Source organism: Tachysurus vachellii, chromosome 15 (assembly GCF_030014155.1).
Source record: "Tachysurus vachellii isolate PV-2020 chromosome 15, HZAU_Pvac_v1, whole genome shotgun sequence".
NCBI lineage: Eukaryota > Metazoa > Chordata > Actinopteri > Siluriformes > Bagridae > Tachysurus > Tachysurus vachellii.
Window position 1 is genome coordinate 5876648 of NC_083474.1, and position 25662 is coordinate 5902309.

General features: G+C 39.6%; 2 protein-coding genes and 1 pseudogene across 2 annotated transcripts; 1 reads left to right on the plus strand and 2 right to left on the minus strand.

The window, feature by feature from the left end:
• Nucleotides 1–1208: 1208 nt before the first annotated feature.
• LOC132858512 (DNA-directed RNA polymerase II subunit RPB1-like) lies at nucleotides 1209–2637 on the plus strand. The gene is made up of 2 exons (XM_060888892.1): nucleotides 1209–1708; nucleotides 2138–2637. The coding sequence occupies exons 1-2, from the start codon at nucleotides 1705–1707 to the stop codon at nucleotides 2635–2637; spliced, it is 504 nt and encodes a 167-aa protein (XP_060744875.1). The 5' UTR covers nucleotides 1209–1704.
• Nucleotides 2638–2848: 211 nt separating this feature from the next.
• LOC132858513 (uncharacterized) lies at nucleotides 2849–4505 on the minus strand (annotated as a pseudogene).
• Nucleotides 4506–14274: 9769 nt separating this feature from the next.
• On the minus strand, nucleotides 14275–23239 carry itgae.1 (integrin, alpha E, tandem duplicate 1). Its single transcript, XM_060888777.1, has 14 exons — nucleotides 23106–23239; nucleotides 22828–22975; nucleotides 21028–21136; nucleotides 20857–20938; nucleotides 20646–20711; nucleotides 20418–20534; nucleotides 18644–18795; nucleotides 18359–18513; nucleotides 18024–18171; nucleotides 17531–17652; nucleotides 16831–16982; nucleotides 16550–16703; nucleotides 15463–15610; nucleotides 14275–14966 (listed from the first exon to the last, which is right to left on the minus strand). Exons 7-14 carry the CDS (start codon nucleotides 18648–18650, stop codon nucleotides 14935–14937), a joined length of 918 nt encoding a protein of 305 aa, XP_060744760.1. The 5' UTR covers nucleotides 18651–18795; nucleotides 20418–20534; nucleotides 20646–20711; nucleotides 20857–20938; nucleotides 21028–21136; nucleotides 22828–22975; nucleotides 23106–23239; the 3' UTR covers nucleotides 14275–14934.
• Between the last annotated feature and the right edge of the window lie 2423 nt (nucleotides 23240–25662).

The window sequence follows — 25662 nt, forward strand, 5'->3', positions numbered from 1 at the left end:
GGTGCTGGCTCGCGTGGATTCCTGTGTCGGGCTGGGATGGATTGGTGGTGTTGGCTCCTGCGCGGATGGTGGGCTGGAGCTTCAGCGTGATTCGCCGGGGGGGGCAGCGGTTAGCGGCCGCGGAGAGTGCGACAGCAGCTGCCTTTGTCAGCCCTGGTGGTGCTTCTGTGTGGCGCTTGGTTCTGCATGGTCCGGGACTTCGCTGTGGTTTGCCGGGTGGACATCCTGCGAAGACGGGAGCAGCTCCCACGGATGTAGCTGGGGAAGGTCGTCACGGAGCCGGCGTGGTGAGCACCGCTAACATCCACAAACTCTCTATACAGTCAATAAAGCAATATGCATGAACCGGAAGTGGAAGGTTGTTCACACTGTAAACAACGCACGTATAATCTGGGATCAAAAAGTCAAACCAAAAGGTCTCTTTGGAGGACATTTAAATATCTGAAGCTTAAAATCAAAAAGCGAACAAATTATCCACATGATGACTGAATCAAATCTCGATTAAGTAGTGAGGTAGTGCCTGACAAAGGTGTGCGGAGAGGACCAGCTCGCAGCAGCACAAATGTCCTGCAGGGGCACTCCCCCAAACAGAGCCCAAGAAGCAGCCAAGCCTCTAGTGGAGTGAGCTCTGAGGCCACCTGGGGGCTGCACGCCCCAGATTCATAAGATAAAGAGATGGCTCCCACAAGCCAGTGAGAGAGGCGTTGCTTAGAGATGGGTTTCCCCGTGTTCGGCGAGGCCCAAGAGACGAAGAGCTGGTCGCTCCTCCGAAAAGAGTTAGTCCTGTCCATATACGCCCTTTGGGCACGCACAGGGCACAAAGCATTCAACCTCTGATCCTTCGCAGAAGAAAAGGGAGGAGGGTGAAAAGCGGAGAGCTCAATCACACCAACAGAGAACGTTGGAAAGCACTTAGGCATGAAGGACGGTGTGGGAACTTAGAGCCCGTCTCCAAGTCGGCACATATCAGGGTGAATTATACTGATATACTTTATAATGCTTTTATACTATATAATTGTTACTAAAACTTAATTTACTGATAGCACTACCATTAATACGAATTAAAACAATGGGAAAACTCCTCAGACCTGGATGAGAATGAGCAAACTTCTTTTATTGTGGTCACTCAGCCAACAATTCTCTAAGAGAAATTGCCAATTTGAAAGTAACAAAAGAAATCCCAAAAAACCCAAAAAGAAAAAGCATCTTCATGAAGAGCATCGGCATGCAAAAAACAAAAACCCTCCGGACGGACCTGCAGAGTTACAGGATTTTTTACGCATACCCATTTGGCCCCAAAAATTCTCCTCTATATATACGTTTCCACGCGCCTCCTTATCGGTCCCCCCCCTCACAGACCGGTTTTCATATCACCTTTTCATTATGTCATCTTATTTACCGGAATCATCTCATATGTTTTTGTAACGTCCTGTTCCTTGCAGTCCCCTTGTTTTTCCTTCACCTTTTGCCCATATGCCCATTTATGGATTTTCCTCCCCTTAGTTCCCCGGGACCCAGGCCTGGGAGCCCAGGCCTGTGACCCTGGGTCTTCTTCATTCGCCATAACAATTATGCCTAAACAACAATTTTTGTTATTAAAAAGTGTGCTCAAAAAAGAGCTTCACTCCCTGGTCAAAGTTACATTTGCCTCTCAGTTTTTTCCGTGCCAGACGTCCGGAAGATTTAATCCTTCATTCAACTACAATGGGTAAGTTTCTCCTTTGCTATTTTCTACTATACATGATTTTTAATAATTATAAGTCACTCTATGAGTCTGATTTATGTCAAAAGTTATTATGTTAAAAGAAAACTCTTATCTAAATTATTTCTCATACAAGAAAGCTCTTATCTATTTGTCATCTTATATTGTCACTATTGCTAAACTCCTGCTAAACTCTTACTGCTATACTGTTGTCATTATTATTAAGCTATTGCTACTATAATGTTACTTGTGTACAAAAACAATGGAGTTCTTTGCTGACTCCTCTAATCTGTTAACTGCTTGAATTTTGATATGATCTCATACTATGATCTCATGCTATGATCTCAGCCTGTCCTTGGTCAGGCTGGGCTTGTTTACACTTATCTCAAGCTCCCGTTCCTCTATCTCCTCTAACTCCTCTTATCTCCCCTTCAGATCCCTCGCATCAGCCAGCTAGTCGCCCTATCAGGTCCACACCCCACCATCCTCGTCCGTCTCCCTACCCAAGGCCAATGGCCGCTGATGTCATGGAAAGCTATCGCCGCTTCCAGCTACTTCATATCACCCATGAGCTCGTTACGTGTCTGGAACAGCTCTGTTCTCCTGACCTCCCCGAGCATCCTCATCTGCTGTTCCATATTGTGAGAGGGCCTCTTACTAGCACATCCTCGACTCAAACCCCTCTGCCTAACCTCGTGGATCAGAGAACCCAAACTGATGGCTGTCCTCATGTTGAGCTTTGCAACCCTGAGCTCGGGACTCCCGCTTCTCCTCCTCCTCCAGTGCCTCATGCCTATATCCGTCCTCTCAGTCCTGCCTTGGCATCTCCTCCCTCTGATTCCGGCCCTGGAACCCCAGATTACATTCCTTCTTCTCCCTCTGATTATGGCCCTGGATCCCCAGACTATTCCCCTACTTCACCCTCCGATTACTGAGAATGTTTATAATAACCAATAAACCTATAACCATTCCCTCTGACTCCAATGTGGTTCTTATATATATATATATCTCATATATATATATATTATCTTCAATTAATCATTACACCACGTCTTATAATAATAATAATAATATATATATATGTAATAATAATAATTATAATAATATTATAATGTAATGTGTATTCTCCTAAGGTTCAAGGATTTTTCACAACAACGGGTTAGGCCTAAGCAAAACCTTATCTCCACAGAGCGAGAATTTGGTGCACGAGGAATGAACCTAGAGCGCATGCAAATCACTGAAACGTTTGGTGGAAGCTAAAGCCAGGAGCAGAGCTGTCTTGAAGGACAGCAGTTTGAGGGAGATATCCCCCAGGGGCTCAAAAGGCTGTTGGGCCAGCACCTCCAGCACCATGGAGAGATCCAAATCCGGGACCACACTTCTGGTGACCGGCAAGGCACGGTGCGCGCCCTTCATAAATCTACGGACAAGGGGGTGCTGTCCCCCCGTAGTGTCGCCGAAACCGGCGTGACATGCAGCGATAGCCGCCAAGTACACCTTAATCGTCGAAAAGGTTCTGCCATGATCGATAAGGTCCTGCAAAAAACCCAGAATATCAGCGACGGAGCACAGATACGAAACGAGCTGGCGCTCCTCACACCACTCCTCAAACACACGCCATTTGCAATCATAGAGCGAACGTGTGGAAGAGGCCCTGGCATTCTGAATAGTGGCAATAACATGCGGGGGAAGCCCCATAGTGCTTAAATTCGCCCTCTCATGGGTCAGGCACAGAGAGCCACCCTGTCTGGGTGAGGATGAAAGATTTCCCCGTTCGCTTGGGCCAGGAGGTCCGTGTGCAACGGGAGGGGCCAAGGCTCCGCATATAGCAGAGGTATTATCTCCGCTAGCCAAGGTGCCTTGGGCCACCTGGGAGCTATGAGGATCAGAGACAAACCCTGTACAGCGACCCTGGCCAGAGTCAGAGATATCAGGCAGAGCGGAGGGAAAGCGTAGAGTAGCGCGCTGGGCCACGGATGAGCCAGAGCGTCCACGCCGAGGGGGGCTTCCTCGTCCCAAAGCGAGAAGAACATAGGACAGTGGGCGTTTTCACGCGAGGCGAATAGATCGACGGCAGCCTGGCCAAACCTCTCCCAAAGCAGCCTCACTATCTGAGGGTGGAGCCGCCAGGAGCGGGTTCCCCCTCGACAAAAGGTCTGCACCCCTGTTCAAAAAGCCCGGGACGTGAGTCGCCCGTAACGGCAGGAAATGCCGTGCGCTCCACACCAACAGCTTGTGAGCCAGAGCGTGAAGCCTTGGTGGCTGATATGTGCTACAGCTGTCGTATTGTCGCAACACACCAGCACATGATGTCCCCGCAGGCGGGGCAAGAAATGCTTTAGAGCCTTCAACACAGTGAGGAGCTGAATTTATAATGGGCTGAATGCAGTGAGTCCGGCCACACACCGTTCACTGACCTGCCCTCTTGAGTGGCTCCCCACCCTGTCAAAGAGGCATCTGTCGTTACCACTTTCCGCAGCATGATCGCCCCGAGAGGGGTCCCATGCCCGTAAAACTCTGCAGCTCTCCAGTGGCGCAGCGCGGCCATGCACATGCGTGTCACTGTGACATAGCGGCAAAGATCACGCAACGGGCTGAGACGAAGGGACAAAATACACTTTATGAAAGCCCTCATTGTCAGAAGACCCAGAGGCAAGACATGGATAGCCGAAGCCATAAGCTGCTGAGCCTGTGGTTTCCCATGGGGTTTGTTGGTCCTGCCCGTGTAGTGGGACTGGCGTCCCGCAGCAGGAGCGTTAGGTGGCCGCCCAGATGGAGGCCTAGGAAGACTTGAAAGCCTCATCCTCCTTCTTCTTATCGTCGCAGCGCTGTTGCATCAGCGTAACGGCCGGGCCGAAAAGAGCTTGGCCCGGCTCAACCAGCGCTCCCGCGATGCGACGCTTCTCACATTAAGCCACAGCGCGTGTTCCCCGACCACCGACAAAACCATAGAGCGCCCGCTCGCCTGGACAGCTTGGCGGGCATTGCGGAGAACGAGGTCATTGACCGTGACAACCTCCTTCCAGAGATCGGGCAATGGCGACCCACTCTCCAGTTGTTGACCCAAATCAAGCAGGAGTTCAGCCTGATACACGGACAACAGCGAGGAGACATTGAGAGCTCGGATATAAAGAGCTGAGGCTTTATATGAAGCCTGATGAATCGACGCGGAGAAGCGATCCATCTTGCCCGGGAGGACAGGCTTGGGTGGGGCGAGCAGCCTGCCCTGAGATGGGTTAAGGTGTCTGGCGATGGAAGGCTCGATCACGGGGGGTCGCCCATGCCCATATCCTTCACCTCAAGCCCCGCGAGACCGTGTTTCAGGTCAAGCAGATCACCCCAGCAATGTCTCATGTGTTTAGCACACGCAGGGAGGACGGGCAGAAGCTGCTTCCTCGGGCCGGCAGGAGGCCCCAGAAGCTTGCCGTCATATACATCTCTCTCCTGATCCGAAGCCTTCAGGAGAGCCAGCCATTCGAAGTTGAGCCGCGCGGCAGCGCGCTCACAAAGCTCCAGCTGTACCGATTGAGGCGGGGCGGAGGGAGCCTGAGGGACCGCGGAAGGCGGGATGGCTTCCTCGTCATCCGAGCCATCGAGAAGGCCCGCCTCGACCTCGTCCCCGGAACCTGCCGGTCCGTCGGGGAAACGGTCGTCGGCCGGTAGCAAATCCTCAAACTGGGAAGGACACATGTCGGCCCAGTCAGAGGAAGTCGCACCACTGGAGGCCCCCGGGTGCGCAGCGGCGTCGTCTTTTTCCCCCTCCGAGTTGGACAGCCCGAAATCGAAGCACTGGGCAGCGGCCGTTTTGAGCCTGCGACGCAGGAGCCTTTTTGGGAGCACTAGATAATGGCTACAGTTCTCCGGGAGGTCAAGAGCTTCTTGCGCATGCTTGAGCCCCATGCAGACAACGCAGAAGGGATGGGAATCCCTCGCGGCGATGAGCGCGCCGCACGTGGCCGGGCAGTCTCGCGATAGGCTGTCCACCGGAGTAACCAGCGCCGCTTTAGAAAGCACCATGGAAAAAGAAAAAAAGACAAAAAGGCAGGCGGGCAGCCCACAGAAAAAAAGGGGGGCGCGAGCGTGGGTGGCTCGCGAAGCTAAGCTGGCTGAGGACGAGCACGTCCGGCAGAGGCTGATCAGCCGATATGTCCTCCTAAAGACAGCAAGTGCAGTCCAAAAAACCAGGGAGCTGTGAGGTAGGAGCAGAAGTCGTGAGAAGCGAATGTTAACTGAGGAAAGGTAGCGCGTGCAGGTGCATTATGCACTCAGGTAAGGGGCGTTACCTTACCTGCCTTTGGCACACGCTCCTGTCTGTCAAGCCAGACTTGGTGCAATTGGATGCTTCTGTAGAGGTCAGGAACAGATGCCCTTCCCATAGGTGGATCTTGAACACGAGATGATGAAAGAGAACACTTCCGTTACATTCAATGCAGTTTTGCTTTCGGGCTAATCATTCTACAGAGACAGCAACATGTTATTTTTTGGAAAGGTTAAATCAAATATGGACAAAGGAAGGATAGTGGGAGCAATTTTTTTGGATTTTCGCAAAGCATTTAATTTTTATTCCAAATTCCTTAGCCTCATTAATTCATATCTTTTATCTCACTCACAAAGTGTAAGAATTGACCAATATAATTCTACACCCTCACCATTATCAATTGGTGTTCCACAGGGATCAATTCTTTTCAGTATATATATTAACGACTTACCATCTTTGTGTAAGAACTGTGACACTTTGATGTATGCTGATGACACAGTTATCTTGGCTTATGGAAAATCTACAGAGGAAGTTGTCTCAAAACTAACAGAGGTCATGTCATTGATCTTAATGTGGCTTGAGCAATCCTGTCTGCAACTGAACATATCTAAAACAGTTTCCATGTTCTTCTCAAAAAATAATATAATTACAAAACCCGAAATTTTAACATCTGAAGATAGAATACAGGTTGACACAGAATTCAAATATTTAGGATTATATATATAGATTCAAACCTCAATTTCAAAACTCATATTAAAAAAGTTAGTAATAGAATCAAATTTAGTCTAGTAAACTTTAGATTCATTAGAGACTTAGAGACCTATGCACTGCTCTTCTCTTCTCTTTTTCTACCCATGCTGAGACACCCATGCTAAGATCGTCTTCCGTGCGTTGAAATTTCTGGACCTCCACTGAGACAAGGCTGACTCTGTGAGAACCCTGAGACATCTACAGATCTACCGGCTCCAGTTGGACTCTGTGATACTTGTATATTTGTAACCACACCATCTAGTGTCACCCATATGAGGATGGGTTCCCCTTGAGTCTGGTTCCTCTCAAGGTTTCTTCCTTTACCAATCTAAGGGAGTTTTTCCTTGCCACTGTTGCCTGAGCCCTCAGACTTGCTCATTGGGGACAAATACACATACACACATACATACATACAGTACATACACACTGTGAACTGTATATATCTTGAATTTTTATTATATTAATTCTTTATACTTCTCCTTATGTTTATCTTTTGTTTTATGTTTATGTTCTGTAAAGCTGCTTTGTGCTATGTCCATTGTAAAAAGCGCTATACAAATAAACTTGAATTGAATTGAATTGAATTGAGAGACTTCCTTTCAACAAAAGCTGATAAATTATATTTCTTTTCTATGTTTCTATCCCACATAACATATTGTTTAATAAGCTGGTCCAATACGCATTCCACAACATTAAAACCATTAGAAACTCTATATAAGCAAGCTTTAAAAACACTGGACAAAAAACCATACCACTAGCACCACTGTAGTATTCTGAGTAAATATCAGTTACTTACCTGGGATAATTTCATTAAATCGAACAATATCTGTTTAATTTATAAAATCAGACGTGGTTTAGCACCTCCCCCATTATGTGACTTTGTACAGTTTAGATCAAGTGACGTTAGGGTAACCAGAGGAGCAGTGAGGGAAGACTGCATTGTCCCTCGGAGAAAAACATCTTTTGGTCAGGCTTTCAATTCTTTCATTCAAAAAGAATGCAAAAAAATGGTTTGTAGAGAGCTAAACTTGTGGGCACTAATTCTTGCTGTGTGTATTTCTATATTTATATTTTACATGAATTGTATTTGGCAATTATAATGTGTTGTATGTAATTTTATTTTGTGATTTTATAATTGTGATTATTTTTAAGGTTGCCTTTTGCACATCTGGCAGGAGGACTGCCGATGAAAATTAGCACTCTTGAGCTACCTCGGGCACATTTACATTATTGTAATGTTAATTAATGTACATTGTACTCTTTTAAATAAAGAAAGAAAGAAAGAAAGAAAGAAAGAAAGAGGGAAGGCTGTTCATTCCGGACCGTCTACGCTCCAAAGTCCTCCAATGGTACCACAGCTCTCACCTGTTCTGTCACCCTGGCTCTTCCCACACCTTGTCAATCCTCCAGCAGTGCTTCTGGTGGCTTAATTTAAAGAAGAACATCCGGGAGTTTGTGGCTCAGAATAAGACACCCCAGGGCCCCCCAGCCAGCTTGCTCCATCCAGATTTATCTCCTTTCACACTCGTCTCCACTATCTTGTACCTCAACTATCATTACTATCATAACTATTACACAGCCACCTTGATGGCTTATACTTCTGTATCACCAGCATCAGTGTTTTTTGTGTTCTGACTCACTCTGGGCCACAAGGACTTGTCACACTCCAAATATGCATGCTTACCAAAACATCTTTGCATCCATGTATCCATGATGAAACCCCTTAAAAACCTATAAAAAAACTTTCAAAAATGAAGCAAAATATTGAAAGTTTAGATCTTCACACTATTCATTATAATAAAATTATGGCTTTTACATTAAGATATACATTAATATTTCATATTTCGATTTCGTTTGTTATAACTGTGGACAGGCAAGTTTTCTAATATAAATAGGAAAGCAGCAATCTGAATTGAGCTGTAAGTATGAGAAAATGTTATAAAAGGAAGTCAAAGGTCAAGCCAAAATGTCTCTGAGACCTTCTTGTGGCTAGCTGCAGTGCAGTCTTACACAAACCCATTCCAATATTAAATAGATACAGTACTGAGTTTGACAAATGATTCTCCAAAATAGAGTTTTTTTGTTTTTTCCCAGTTGTATATGCCTCTGATTTACATTAAATATTTATAACATATAGAATGATGGAAGCCTCATAGTACACAATACTAAGAGAAGTATGATACTTGTCACACTGATTTAAGTATTCATGTCTATAATGTGTACCCCTCACACACAAATAAGCTTTTTGTATGATGTATGTACAAATCACAGGCTACAAATTGCATACCTGTCATAAAGCATTGCCGCAAACATCATTCTAAGCCACGACTATTCTTACAATAATCATGTTTCATAGGAATTATTTGGTGATAAATAAAAAGGGCATGGTGATTGATGGTCTCTAACATGACAATGAATAGTTTCCAATAGTTAAAGTGAGCCCATATGTTGCCGATTTGCATGTCTAAGTTAGCTGGTTTTGATGTTGGAAGTTGAAGTTCAGTCCAAGGAAGCTAACACTAGCTCAGTTTCATAATCATTATCAGAAGCCCTATCACATTATGCTAGTCCCTATTGGCTTCAGACATGATGCTTGTTTCAGTATAAGAGGAATCACACAGCATTATTATGTCACTCAAAACAAGCACACCTCTTCCTCACTTCACACAGCAAGGAGAGTGATCTTATGAGACACCTCACTTAATGCTATCAGAGAACCAGGGTTACGCAAGTAACCTATAGTTCTTTTTCAAGCATACGTTTTGGTGTCTCACTATGGGATTTCCTAACTTAAGTATGCAGAACACACACTGGTCATACGGAATTCAACCTTTGCTGATATGGTGAAGCAAATGGTGGGGAAGAGAATCATTCCACCATTTCGGATTTGTTAATTTGTTTTCAGATTTGTTAATGTGTATTCGGATTTGTTCATTTGTTTTCGGATTTGTTCATTTGTTTTCAGATTTGTTCATTTGTTTTCAGATTTGTTAATGTATATTCGGATTTGTTCATTTGTTTTCAGATTTGTTCATTTGTTTTCAGATTTGTTAATGTATATTCGGATTTGTTCATTTGTTTTCGGATTTGTTCATTTGTTTTCAGATTTTTTCATTTGTTTTCAGATTTGTTAATGTGTTTTCGGATTTGTTAATTTGTTTTGCACTTCTTGGCCACTGTACATGGCTCTTCTTGTAGCATATGTATGATCAGTATGAGTCTGTATGATCAGTATGAGTCAGTATAATTAGTATCAGTCTCAATTCCTCCATCCTCACTTTGACAAGAACTGGTGATAGTAACGCTATCGGTGGAAACCCATAAAGGAGAGTGCGCGACCATACATGCACCAGCACATCTATCCCTAGAGCTGCATTCTGATCTGCATTCTGATGGAGACAAAGAGAGGGCACTGCACATTGCCCTGCATTACAAATAGATCTGCTGTGGCACCTCATAAATAGCCTGTCTAGGGGAACGACTATTAAGGCCGGGGCCATCAGCCCCAATTGCCTGAGGCATGTGTGAAAGGAAACATTGTTGTTCAAACATTGTATGCAATCAGCATTGAGAAAGTCTTCAGGGCTCTGACTGAGTGAGCAACTGCCTTATTAGCGCATTTGGTCTTATTACATTGGAATATGTCAATGAACAATGTTGGGTTAGTGCACGGCTACTAACAGCTGCATGGGGGGTTTGTGGAGAAGGCCCTCCTTTTCCATTCCCTCCAAGTCAAGAACAGATACCCCTTGAATGGGCATTTTGCCTGTGAAAGGTTTATCTTTCCAGGTGACAGCGACTTCTTCCAGGCGCTCTTGAAAAATTGGGAGGAGCTGCCTTGCACCCGCTTTGTTCTCAGAAAGCTGGGAGCTTTGATCGTTGCTTGGGCATGTTTTAGATGTTTTTTGTCCCTGCATGAGATCTCAATAGTATATTAGTATAAGTTTATTTTTTACCATTTTTTATGCACAATAAGGACTGACATCTATCTATCTATCTATCTATCTATCTATCTATCTATCTATCTATCTATCTATCTATCTATCTATCTATCTATCTACAGTATCTATCTATACTCATGTATATGTCTTTTCAACATATCTTCAAGGATGTCAGAATATGGCTCAAGCAAAGCTATGATCCCTTGATCTAGGTGTAATAACTAAAATTATTTGTATCACTTCCAGGGTGCAACATACAAACATAGCCTATAAGCCTATGCTTAAAAATTTATAGAATTGTGTTTTTTTATTTACATTCCAAAATATTTTGAAAATGAACATGATTCTTAAACTCTTTGATTATAGCATTTTGTTGTTTTCCATTTAAGTTTAAAAATTGAATAAATAAATAAATAAATAAACAAACAAACAAACATATAAACAAATAAATAAATAAATGCAAAAATACATAGACTGAATAAATATATATACTAAAATATTTACCTTGATAATTGTTGTTGTTTTTGTCATTGATCTTGCCATTTTGTTCAGTATCTGTAAAACTATTGGTGTAATGGCAACACGCGAGACCCACTGAGCTCTTGATGGCAGAATTTCTTATATGACGTAGTGCAGAAACCTACCCTATTTTTCAGAACAGATTTTACTCTTTTCCAGTTAAATGGACCCATGTGTACAATATGTTGAATTCCACTGCTGTACATATCCCTGTGATTTACATAATATATTCATAAAATATACAAGGATGCAAGCCTTATAGTACAACACACTAACAGGAATAACTTTTTTAGGACCTGTTTAAAGCATCTCTATAATTTACATTTACTCCAATAATTAAGATGCTTACATAAATCTCACAGATTTAGCTAAAAATAACATACCTGTAATAAACGGAATGAGGACAAACATGTTGCTGAGGCAGGTGAGTTTATATGGGTGTACGTTGTAATAGGGATTCAAAAGTGTAGCCAGAATCTCTCTGAGGCTCTCTGTTGCTGGCTACATTACAATTTTTAACCCCAACCATTCATGTGTAAATGAACGAAGAATTCTTATGATAAATGCATTTTATGGGATTTATGAAGGGTATATAATTTTATATGGCATGTTTAATGATTAATGATTGATGGCAACCAATAAGCGCTGAAGGGCGAAGTAGCAGGAAGAAACATTGCTGACGCGTTCCACTTGTTCCTTGATCACATTTATTGACGTGACGACATTCATGTTGTACAGACTGACAAAAACCACAAACTCATAAACAAAAAAGCATATGATGATGCAAAACACTGAAGACACACTTGTTGACTGATTATGTTAAAGTCTATGTGAAAGCCACATTAAAATACACCAATAAAAGGTTACGGTCAACAGAAAGTAAGCTTTCCCGCTTACTTCCCCCCTCTTCCCATACTGTACACACTACCAAACAGGAAATGGAGTGAGATACTTATACACTTGAACCCAATGAAGCACCATGACCCGGAAATGCATTCCAAAAATACAAAATAAAAATGTCCTTTTATTTATGAAAATGATATAATTCAACAAATACAGTAACTCCTATAAAAAGTCATGGATGTTAACTGGTGAATCTGCCAGCACCATTTTGATTGAGGTCCCCTTTTTAAAAATTTGTATTCATTTTGTCAAGTATTAAAACATGGTACAGTACATGAGGGATTGTAATTCTTCACTCTATGCAGCATCAGTTCACAAACTGTTGCAGAGGCACTGTTCCAAATTATCTGATTACTTACTGTCCACTTACTGATTTACCAGGGCACATCTTTCATTTCATGCATAATTCATGATCTGTTGGCATATGAGGCAAGCGTGACACCAGACCCCCACCCCAAAAAAAAAACATTAATGGGGGACCGCAATTTAACCAAATACAAAGTATTTGTTCAATTTTCATTTATTAATTTGTGTGTGTGTGTGAGAGAGAGACAGAGAGATATTATGACTGGTGTTGTTTATTGTAAGTGTTTGTTGCCTTTTTGGACTCCTTTATTATTTGTAATGTTGCTCCTATTTAAAACAGTTCGGCTCAAGCCCAGACATTTTTAGGGTCATGATTGAGGACAATGTCCTGTCCAGAGACAAACTGTTTCGTGTTGAGGTTTTTTTACAACCCGACCATTGAAAATACCCTCGCTAATTTTTTTTTATTGGTTGTTGCATTAAATCTTACCCAGATAGTGCTATTTTCTGATTGGCTATTGTGTAGCCTCTTTTTTTTGATTGGCTGATAAGTGTCAGGGTCGACTGATACCTTTTGGGCGCTGCAGCTTATTAAATATATGAGAAATAGTCAAAATGTTTTTCTGCGTGAGAAATATGATGTGTGGCGGGAGAGCGTGACAAAAGACCAAAATACGTGACTGTCACTCTCAATGCGTGACACTTGACAGCCCTGGATTAGGTACATTGTTTGAGTTTGTTATGGCTATGCTTGATATAGGGGTAACAAAGGAGTCCCCTAGTGAATGAAGCAACCCCTATGGTCTTAACACATTAAATCCCCCTCAATTTCTTTCTTACCCAAATTCTGTGCTGCTTGTTCAGATTGTGCAGTCAGGGGAATGCAGATTTTGTTACAGCGCTAACTGACTCTGGGTTCGCTGTGAAATTTATCAACTGCACAATGGTAGAAAGGATTCAGTTTGCCCTAAAACTGCTGTAACACAGTCTAAAGTCCTGGATAGAAGACCCACTGATTGCAGCTCTGTCATGCATTTAACCCAGCCCATAAAACAATTAATGTCAGCACCATGTGTTAAGAAAGCATTTATTGTTTCATCCATGAGTTCAGCATCATAGCTTCCCCACCTACAGCCTTGCTTAAAAAAGGAAGTAAATGGTTGCAGTGGACCCTGTCAGCTGAACGAGTCTTCCAGAGGCTCAAAGAAGCATTCAATTCAGCTGATCCTTAAACACATTTCAATGTGAAAGTGGACGCATTGTAAACAGGCATTAGAGCAAAAATCTCTTAGTGGTTCTGGGAGAAGCCCAGGCTCAATCCATCTGCCTATTTCACCAAGAAACTAACACCCGCCAAATACAATGATGACATTGCTATCAGAGGGCTCCTAGGTGTCACTAAACTTGGACAATTCGTTTTCAGACATTTCACCTTTAATTGTTTTTTAGTGCAAGTCCAAGCTGTTTATGTCTAGTGTTGTATTTCTGGTTCTAACCTTGTTTTGTTGTTATTTTCCTCTCCGGACTTGACTGCTGAAATTTATTATCGGTTTTGACACAGATTCTTGAATTGTGTTGTGAATTGTTCACCAGATTTGTAATAAAGCATCATCCTTCTCTTGTTTCTGTATTTAACTGACAATGGGATCCAAGATTTTAATTTTAGACTTTACATGTTAAGTGATAGGTATTTACAGATAGTAAATTGAAGTGAAAGTACCTTTGTCTATTAGGCAATGCTTGTAAAATTGGCTTTTCGTATTTAAAACAATGTATATTTTAATGTTTATAATCCTTTGGGTGTAATTGCATTCTTTCATCAAAAAACGTGGTCAAATTGAATTTGCTGTTATTAAGTCACATTATAAAATGAAACCTACTGTATATAACCAGAGCAGAATCAAACTATAGTTTATTGTCATGCAGTAAAATCATCTCAAGTGCTGTTACATCATTAGATATTCAAATACAAAGTATACAAAACGTATAATCAGGTAGCTTATTATTTAGCCATAACAAAATAACTGATTAAAAATAATTCATAAAAATGAGTGAAGTCACCTGCACAGTGGTCTATTCCTGTCCTCCGATATATAAAAGCAAGTCATATACAGTAGTCATTCCCATTTTAGTGAATGAGACTGAGCTAAACTTTTTCAATTCAATTTTAAGTTCTATTTCCACAAATTATTTTTGAGAATAGTGTTTTGTTATTTTGGAGTTTAGTTTATCATAATTTCCTCCTCAATAATTTCCTTACAATAAATGTGATTTATAGAGTAATTTGGTGATAAATCAAATTGCATGATTAATGCAGTGATTGATAAAGTAAAAAAATTTACATGTTTCATTGGATTGCTGAGAATAATTTTGTCCTGTTGCTCACTATTGTTGTTCAGGATCAATCATTTTAAAGATATGTAATATCATTTACTCTCATCATCAATCTGGATACAGAAGTGTTGCTCCCATGCACCCTTTGGAAAAGTAACATAACCAAGAAGCTAGATAGAACCAAAATTCCAGCTCGGTGATCATCAGACCTTTAAAAACTCTTAGGAATCGCAGATTGGCTCTATTCTTATTCCTGTTCAATAAAGAAATACATTAGTTTGCTGCATGCTTTTGGCTTAATACATTTAATTTTCCATTGTAAACAAAAACTGAATATTAACTAGCAGACTAGTTAAGTCTAAGATGCAAGATCTGTATATGTAGTTACAGAGAAACGTATATTGTATGTTCTACTGCATCTTAATAATTACATGTTTACAACACATTTTAAAGTAAAATATCTTGTTTAGGAACAAGTTCAATATATAAAAAAATCTAAATTAAATATTTGCTATTTCAGAGTGGAGAATTCAGATTTTTTCTACTAGATTGTAGATTATGTTATTTATTCAATGGAATTCTACAATTGCTTAAAAATAAACAGTCATATGGGATGGGATCATATTAAACAAATTTACTGAAACTTTAGGTTTTGCTGGTTTGCAAATATAAATTTCATGATTTTAGAGATTTATTATTTCATTTTTATTTCCCATATCTCAAAAAAATGTACAAATATTCTGGCTTACCTGCAGTTCTGAGCAGAGTTCTTTGCAAAGAAGAGAGTATGTCTTTTAAGGCAGTATAACTAGAAACCTCGAAGAATTTCTCTTTGCTACCAGCTATCTCTATCATCTCTTTTAAGGCGTTTGCATTATTCAGAACCTCTGACCCCAACTGAGAACAGAACATTATTGTATTAGCAAGGACTCTTGTACCTCTTGTAGCATGTCATTGTAAAAATTAAGAAACCTGTTCTTTAGCATAATTTACCATAAACTGTCACAGACAGCACATAGAAACATTTTATGTAAAGATACAGGTAGACAAATCCAAAATCTAAAAAAAAAAAAAGTAAACAGGCTTTCAGAGTTTGGAAGATCAGCAAAAACACAAGTGAGGGTACAAAAAAAATCTGTAAAACAGATGATACAAAGAGCAGAAGACACAAACAGTGGTTCAAATATAGAAGATAATTTAAAGAAAACTGATCACAGAATCCAAAAATATGAGGGAGACTACCCATGACAATGCAGGGGAAATGAAAAAACATGAACGAAAACACATGTAAAAGTAAACAAAACCCATCTAGGTACAATATAGAAGGTCCCGAGGTAGGCATTGTATATCAAGTTGACTTTTTCTTTCTGTTGGGCCAGGATGCTGGCATGGGACAAAGCAGCAAGAAGCAGGTTGTCAGGAGCTAATGTAAATGTCCGTCTGTGTAAAAGTCCGGAAGTGGGAAGCCAGACGAGGCCTGGCAGGATCATGGCTTGGGAGGCCAGAAAATACCATCGGGGACTTGAAATACACCCTCAAAATTCCATTATATCCTCAAAACGTTTGTGTTAAAAAAAGGTAGGATGTAAAACTGTATTCCACACATTGAGGTGGCAGAGGAAATTAGCATATGAACAAAACATCAACATTTAATATTTACATTTAAAATGTACATGTTTTAGCATTCAAATCTATATTTAACATTTTTAATTTATATTTAACAATTACATTTCATGTTACCTTTATACTTAACATTTACATGGAAACTTACAGTTACAGCATACACTACAGAATGCTGGGAGAATGTTGTGAAATAGTGTAAAAGTGTACACTTACTCCTATAGCATAGCGAACAACCCCTTCCATCTGTGGCATGTTCAAAACTTCTGTGAGGTTTCTTGTTTCTCCTGACATTTGTCCATCAGACAGTAAAATAATAAATTTTTTTGCATTTTCTTTTGATCCACTTTCAGGAACAAAAACGTCTGTGCTACAGGTAGTACATGACACAGGAGCAGATAAAGTTTTTCCAGTAAAATATACTATATACATTATTATATTACTAACAATTAATTCACTTTGTGCAAACTCATGATAAGAAATGATTGTGAACTTACAGAACATGGTAAAGGGCTGAAGCAGTCTTGGTGAGTGCATTAATCTGTTTTATGTTCTTCACCTTATCCAAGGCACTGCGATGGTCATTATTCTCTTTCAGATAGAGTTCTGTCCTTATGTCACTCCCAAACTGCACCACTGCAAACTTGCACTGAGGAGAGAATTTAGTTACTGTCCATGTACACTAGAATATATATTTAACTATTAAAATGTACAGTATATTCACAATATAAGGTTTAATATAGAGTTTTAAATGTATTAGAGACATTGGGAGACTACTGGGAAACTTTCAGGCAACATCATTGATCATTTTAATGAGTTCCATTACTTAATAGTTTCTTGCTTTAACATCATTCAAACCTTTCTCAGTAAATATTTTCTGGAAAAGTGATTTTTTTTTGGGGCAATTTGGAAAAAAAAAGTCTGAAAGGTCTGAAACAACAATACAAAAACATTACATAATCACTTAATATAAAATTTTGTAAAATATACTTTATAGGTACTTTATATAGGTGAAAATCACAGATATATATTAATAAAGTAGCATGTTCAATAAATATTAAAATAAATAAAACTTTTTTCATTAATTTTTTTAAAAGATTCATGCGTTTCTTTATTAGTATGTCAATAATTATGATATTGGGGTGTATGGATATCATATAGCATGAATATTTCCACGAAGTTTGATCCTTTACGTACACTGAAACATGTTGCCCAAACATTTTTCATCATGTTACTGATGAAGTCTTTGGCCCTTGTAAAATCCTCCTTTTCAATGCTACCAGAGCCGTCCAGCACAAAAGCGATCTCTATCCCTGCATCTGTACAAACACAAGCAGCAAAAGGATTTCACAATATTATCTATATATCTGCACTGCAGTCTAAGGAAGAGATGTACACCATACACCACATGCATCAGTCACCTGACATACTGTATCCATTTTGTTCACAGGCAGACTGAGTTTTTATATATAATTGTAATTAAAATAAAAATAAAAAATAAAAAATAAAAAAAAATCAGTCACAGCTTGCTTTAATACCTCCATCCTGGAAAATGATATACATCCTGACAAAGTTATCTGAATATTGTCATATACTGTACTGGTGAAATTTTAACAAACACAAGTGATATTATCCTACAGAAAGCATACAGCACATTTGCACGTTTATATATGCAAATATTGCGGTTTACCATCAATCCTAATGATGCTTTTTTCCAAAGAAGAGAGAAGGGTTTCCAAAGCAGCGTAATTACAAAGACCGAAAAATCGATCTTCATTGCCAGATATTTCTGTCATCTCTTTTATTGCATGTGCATAATTCAAAACATTTGGCCCCACCTATAAAAATAAATAAAACATCTTAACAATAATAATAATTATAACAATGATGATGATGATGATAATAATAATAATAATAATAATAATAATAATAATAATAATAATAATAATAAACTTTACCTGTCTGTGTAAACTACTATTTATTTTAGTCACTAGAGTTATGAAATGTAAAATTATTTACACTTACTCCTATAGCATAGCGAACAACCCCTTCCATCTGTGGCATGTTCAAAACTTCTGTGAGGTTTCTTGTATCTCCTGATATTTGTCCATCAGACAGTAAAATAATAATTTTTTTTTGCATTTTCTTTTGATCCACTTTCAGGAACAAAAACGTCTGTGCTGCAGGTAGTACATGACACAGGAGCAGATAAAGTTTTTCTAGTAAAATATGCTACAGTATATACATTTTTAAATTACTAACAATTAATTCACTTTGAGCAGAAATTATAAGAAATGATTGTGAACTTACAGAACATGGTAGAGGGCTGAAGCAGTCTTGGTGAGTTCAGTAATCTGTTGTATGTTCTTCACCTTATCCAAGGCACTGCGATGGTCATTATTCTCTTTCAGATAGAGTTCTGTCCTTATGTCACTCCCAAACTGCACCACTGCAAACTTGCACTGAAGAGAAAAGAATTCTGCTTTTAATATATTTATTTATACACATACTGAATTTAATATATTATTTATTTTATTAAAGGCATTTTGATCAAGGCTTTGGGCTGAAAATTAAACCACATAGTTTTTGCTTAAACCTACATTCATTCATTCATTCATTCATTCATTCATTTTCTACCGCTTATCCGAACTACCTCAGGTCACGAGGAGCCTGTGCCTATCTCAGGCGTCATTGGGCATCAAGGCAGGATACACCCTGGACGGAGTGCCAACCCATCATTCACTCACGCAATCACACACTACGGATAATATTCCAGAGATGCCAATCAACCTACCATGCATGTCTTTGGACCCGGGGAGGAAACCGGAGTACCCGGAGGAAACCCCCGAGGCACGGGGAGAACATGCAAACTCCACACACACAAAGCGGAGGCGGGAATCTAACCCAGTGTTAATCTAATCATTGGTAGACATTTAAAAGCACTTTTGTTGCTCTGGATAATGGCGTTTGCCAAATGCTGTAAATGTAAATGTCAGTCACAGGCATTTTAAAAAAGCCCATATAGCTGAAATTCTGTTCTACTGCCTCATCTATTGATCTCACATTCGATTTCCTTCAGTGTAAACCTTGTCATTTCAATACTTCTCATTTAATGTGCAGAAAAACAAATGATAATAGCTTTGACACAAAGTTACATGGTAACCTATTAGAAAATATCAGTTATCAATGGCTGCTGGCTTCTTTCTACTTCTCAGCTCTTACACATGTTGAAAAGTTTCCGAAATCTTTGTATCAGTTTGTGACTATAGTCAGAGTTACTGGTCAACCTGTCCTTTAACACAAGTGACAGCTTCAAAGTAGCCTTGTGCTAACCTTGTGTTATCTTTATTCACCTACAAGGCAGATTAGAGGTACTTGCATGTGTGAGAAATGTCTGGGCCTTCTGGTTTCGGAAGGTATGAAGGTATCTGCTATGTTTAATTTCTTTGTGTTGATAATCCATAGACGTATTTATTGGATAAAATGTTCTATTTATATAATGCACAGTAATGCTGATGCTTAGCATATTGGGCAGCATATGCTGTCACAGTATGTGTCTTACTCCTTATATGAGCAGCCATTATGTGAGTGGGGTGACACTAGGTTTTCCTGTCTAAACAAAGACTAGCTCGTTTTGTGATGTCAATTACGCTTATAGGCAGGACGACTGTCAGCTGCTACTCTGGGAGAACTGTGCTGCTGCTACCTGGGTAGAGTCATGTACTTTTTACAGGTTCACCAAAATCTGTTGGTCCCTCCCATTGGGGTAAGCAATCATATCTTACTGAAGATCCTACTGAAGATCCTACTGAAGACCTTGTACTGTAAATCCTCTGTTATACATTTAACAGCTTGGTGAAACCCCACCGTAGTTAGAAGGGTGAAATGGAGTGACCATGTTCTGTGAACAACTGATAATGCCAAGGTCCCCTAAGCCTCAGTCTATGTACACATATGCACAGATTTGATATATACAGGTGTTGAAACTCCTCCCACTAGTGACTGGTGTTCATATAGCACAGTTACATCACCATACATTTTAATTTATAATTTCTGTGCTTGGTCTAGTTGATGCTGTACTTACATTGAAACATGTTCTCCAAACATTTTTCATCAACGTAATAAATAAAGTCTTTGGCCCTTTCAAAATCCTTTGGCTTAATGCTACCAGAGCCGTCCAGCACAACAGCGATCTCTGTGCCTGCATCAAAAGCAGATGATTTCAAAAATCTTACCTATATGAGAATCTAACATTTAGTATATTGTCTGTGATATATCAAGTTTGTTCATTGATTGACAAAAATAAAAATACCTTGATCTTCTTCATTTGTATCAGTGCTGGAATCACTTTGAAGAGCTCTTCTCTTCCTCGAGTGGTCTAATAAGAATCAGCAGTGACAGTTTTTAAATGTCTTAAAATATCAACAAATATATTTTTAAAAATAAAATTACAAAAATATATGTAAGTGATTCATTATTTCATTTTTAATGGAATTTTTAAAAACATCTCCAGATACTTTTACCTTGAAAACCTGTTTGAGTTCCTTGGTATTTGTTATTGTTGTTGTTGCTGTTCATGTTTTTTTTGTTCCATTAGCTGTAAAACTAATATGGTGTATTGGTATTAACTGAGGATCATTGAGAAGTCTCATAATGAGAGATTTTCGTATGCATGTTTTAGTGCAGACACATACTCAACTTATTGGGATAGACTTTACTCTTTTCCTGATGATCAGATACGAGGGTACAGTTTCTGTTGAAATTCTCAGCTGCCGAGTTAATTGTCCGAACTTGGTTACAAACCTAAGATTTGAGATAAGAAACGTTTTATTTCAGATTCATGAGCTTTGAAGATTCATTTGACTTTCAAATATTGTTTAAAAAAAAATGCCAACGGTATAAATAAATAGCAAGGATGTAGGTGAAACCTGTGTTACTCAAATAAATAACTGATTAATGAATAAATGACTGAATGAAAGAATGAATTTTCAGTGTCTGTCAGATGTGCGTTAATATTTTTTTGCAGTTAAATGCATGTTTTAATCATCATATAGAAAAAAATAATTCAAATTTCTTTTGTAACATTTTATACAAAACAATTGTTATAAACTAGAGAATTAGATTCTTGTTCTTATGTTAGATTACATTAAAAGTCTTTTCTGTATCTACTGTGAACCTGGGGTGGTTATTGTCACCTGATATGCCAGTCTTAAATGGTCATGAGTGACTGCAGATGGCTGTGATAAATGGTAAAAAATATTCACCAGAGCATTTTAAATTACATTTACAATTATGGCATTTGGCTGACAAAAGGATTCCTAGTACCCTGAGAGATGGTGGGTACAACTATATACAGTAGCTCTAGAAGCTTGGATGGGACATGGTACAAAGTTGCAGGTAATAAGTGAATTTGAAGCCAAACATAAGTATATTAATTAAACTGGATGCAGCAGCTAAAGGAAGCCAGTAGAGGGACTGTAGAAACAATGTAGTGTGACAGAATGTGGGGAGTTTGAAAGCAGTTTGTGGAGCTCCATTCTGCAATAGTTGCAGTGGTTGAATGGCTTGTTTTCAACCTGCCAAAGTTCTCGCCATGTTGTCTGTCTTTCACGCTCACTGCCTAAAAGAGAAGTCAATATGTTTGATGTATTTAGAGAAATAGGTTGTCAAGGAAAGCAAGATAAAAATAAAAAGAAAAAAAAAAAAAGAAAAAAAAATAGATATATTTTTTAGCAAACCTGTAGTTGCTAAAAAAAATACATCAAAGCATCATCATGGAAGAGTTTTTAAGTCATTGAATTTGTATGTCATTGAAAATGTAATGAAAATATACCAAAAGCTGCTCCTTATCTTCACTCCAACTGGATACTACAGACAAAGTTGGTCTCAGACCTTTTGTTACTGCTGTAAATTATATATTAGCATACTGTTTATATAATACTATAAGATTATACTGTTTATTATAATAAAATTGTTGCAGACGCAAAAGGTTAATGTCATCTTACTATAATTGCTATTTAAAGCCAACATAAACATACAGTATTAATTACAGTTAATTATTGTAACATGTATAGCAGGTCTGATCTTTATTTTAAATACATACACATCTGACAACATTCATTCATTCATTCACTCATTTTCTACCGCTTATCCGAACTACCTCGGGTCACGGGGAGCCTGTGCCTATCTCAGGCGTCATTGGGCAAGTGCCAACCCATCGCAGGGCACACACACACACACACACACACACACACTAGGGACAATTTTCCAGAGATGCCAATCAGCCTACCATGCATGTCTTTGGACCGGGGGAGGAAACCGGAGTACCCGGAGGAAACCCCCGAGGCACGGGGAGAACATGCAAACTCCACACACAAAAGGCGGAGGCGGGAATCGAACCCCGACCCTGGAGGTGTGAGGCGAACGTACTAACCACTAAGCCACCGTGCCCCCCATCTGACAACACAATTAAATAAAAATAAAAATAACTTTACCATTAACATATATTTCAGCACATCTTTTGTCTGTGCAATTGAAGACATCTCCGGAGGTAGGAGAAGGAACAAACACTCGGCAGGTCGTCATTTGCAAATTTCTTCACAGGCTTTGAGAATAGGTTGAATCACACTGCTGTGTATATGCCTGTGATTTAAAAAAAATTAAGAAGTCCAACAATTATCTGATTTTTTTTCAGATTTTTCAAGCATACTTTCCTGTGGGTTTTTTTTTATACCTCTTAATGAAATCAATAAGAAGCCTATAATTCACATACCTGTTATGAACAGCACAACTGAAAACATCTTGCTGAGGCCACCAAGTAATTGTAAGTAAAAGTTAACTGTGCATTAAAAAAAATATTTGCCTGATTTCCTCTTTATCTTTTCTACAGTATATGTCACACTAAATGGTTTCAGATCCTCAAAAAAAAGTGAAATAAAAAATGCAGTTTTTGAAGTTTCATTTCATTATTGAAGGAAAAAGGGATATGCAACTCTTGTATCAACCATAACATTTTATTTTGAGCCTTGCTAAGGTTGCATCTTCCAAAAATGTTCTTCCACAGAACATTCAGTATATACATATACGTATATTCAGAACATATCCAGTATAATCCACAGAACATTATTCTGAAAGGCTTGGTGTTTTTTATGTTTCTCTCATTAGTAATGGTTTTCACCTTCAGATAATGTATAATTTTTCTGTAAAATGTGTCATAAATGTGTCGTAGTTTTGCTAGTAACATCCAATGAGTTATTGTCAGTATTTCTGTGAATGCAATTACAACAAATTTCTGACTTAAGCTACCTCCTCATCAGCCATCTGAGGCTCCTTCATCAGCCTGGAAGTTTGAGGGTGTGCTTTAGGCACTGGCTGATTCAGTGAGAGGACCAGCTAGTGGATTCCTTGCATGGCCACAATATCTGTAGTTATGGCCCTGGAGCCAGGAGAATCCTATGAAGAATTGGTTGGTTGGGGAGGAACTGAATTGTTTCCCCGGTGTGAAAAAATCCAATCTGAAGGGTGATGGGTATGGTCTGGTGCGTGATGAGTCCGCCTCCAATGGATTGGTTGTGCACCATCGTAATTCTTAGGGGGACGGTGCATGTGGTAGGGGAATTGTTGTTCCTCGTCCAGGTGGCGATGATGTTGATGCCTGACCCGGAATCTATTATGGCTGACACATGGTACCATATTGTACAAAGAAACACATAGGTAGCGTTGGCCAATTTGGATGGATTCAGGCAGCTCCAGAGTGAATTGGTCTAGTAGTGCCTGTGATCGTGGAGACTGATTGCAGATCAGATTGTCCAGACAAATGCCTGGTGTAATGTACTGGACTAGGGTGTTTGTTCTCATCCCAGTAGGCATGTTCTGCTTGAAGCTTGGGACTCAGGCTCTCCCAGAATATGGCCTTCAACGCAGGGTCATTCCATTTACTCTGGGCGGCCAACGTGTGGAACTTTACAACATAATCTGCTGTGGAGTCAGTATTGTGGTGAAGATGGAAGATCTGTAAACCTGGAAGACCCTCCAATGGGGTATTCAAAAACTTCCCAGATCAACTGGGAGAAATGGCCATATGAAGAGCACACCTGAACATCTTCGTCCCAGACAGCATCCACCCAATCCAGAGCTCTCCTGGTAAGCAGGGTCATTAAAAAGGCACATTTGGCAGTGTCATCCTGGTAGGCTGGTTGGTGGTTGAATAATATCTCACACTCCCGAAGTAAACCCTTGGAACAATTGGCCGAGCCATCAAACTTATCAGGTAGGGCCATGGGAATTGGTTAAGCTCTGGGTACAGTGGGGATTGTCTAGTGCTTGAAGCGTCTGTGTTCTGGAGAGCTGTAAGTTGCTCTTGGTAGGCCAAGAGTTGTTTTCTTGGTGGGCCATCAGGGAATGGAGTTGAGCCATATCAGCTGGATTTGCTAATGGTAAAGTTTCCTGTAATGAGGAAGCGGCGGAACCCATATAGGGAGTAACAATGAGCTTTAATGAGGCAGAAAATGAAACAGTCCAAAGAGGTAACTAAAATCAGCATCAAAACAAACAGGTAAAGAAATCAAAAACCATAGAAGCAGTCAGTGTGGCAAACAAAACAGACAAGGGCAAAATCCAAAAGTGAGAAATCCAAAAACACATAAACAGGTCATACACAGTTATAAAATAACAATGGCAGAAGCAACAGCTTCAGGAAATGACAATACTTCATGTTGGATGGTAGCATGTACCTCATTATATGTTTGTGAACACTGTGACCCAGAAGTCTAGTATTCTAACAAGCTAAAGGAAGGAGAAAAAAAAGGACAAAAAACAGTGCTTTCTTCCTAAGCACTGTTGTTATAAAAAACTGCTGCACACTCTTTTAGAGAAACAGAGTTTTTAGATAGTTTCCTTCTTGTACTTTATATAGTCAGTGGTTTATAATAGGGGCAGAGGAGCAAGTCAATACACAAAAGATAATATATGCTTATTATTAACTAGTACAAATTAAAAAAAAATTTATTGTTGCATAAGAAGTAACAAGTAAAAGGTTACATGGCATTTAAAGCAAATAGTGGTTGGCAACTTTCAAAATGGACCATGTGGTTGTGGGGTTTTTGGTACTTCTTTGCTACAAAGTTGACATGAACGCAGGGTGTGATTTAACAGATATCTTGGTCATTTTATAATCTAAATGTTGTGGTTTCATTCATCAGATTAGAGTTTTAGGCAGAACAGTTAACTTTTGAAAAACAGTTCTCCATTACTGTCACCATGTAATGTTTAATAACCAAATAAATAAGTATTATATGATAAATTATAATTAAATTATTAATTATAGTATA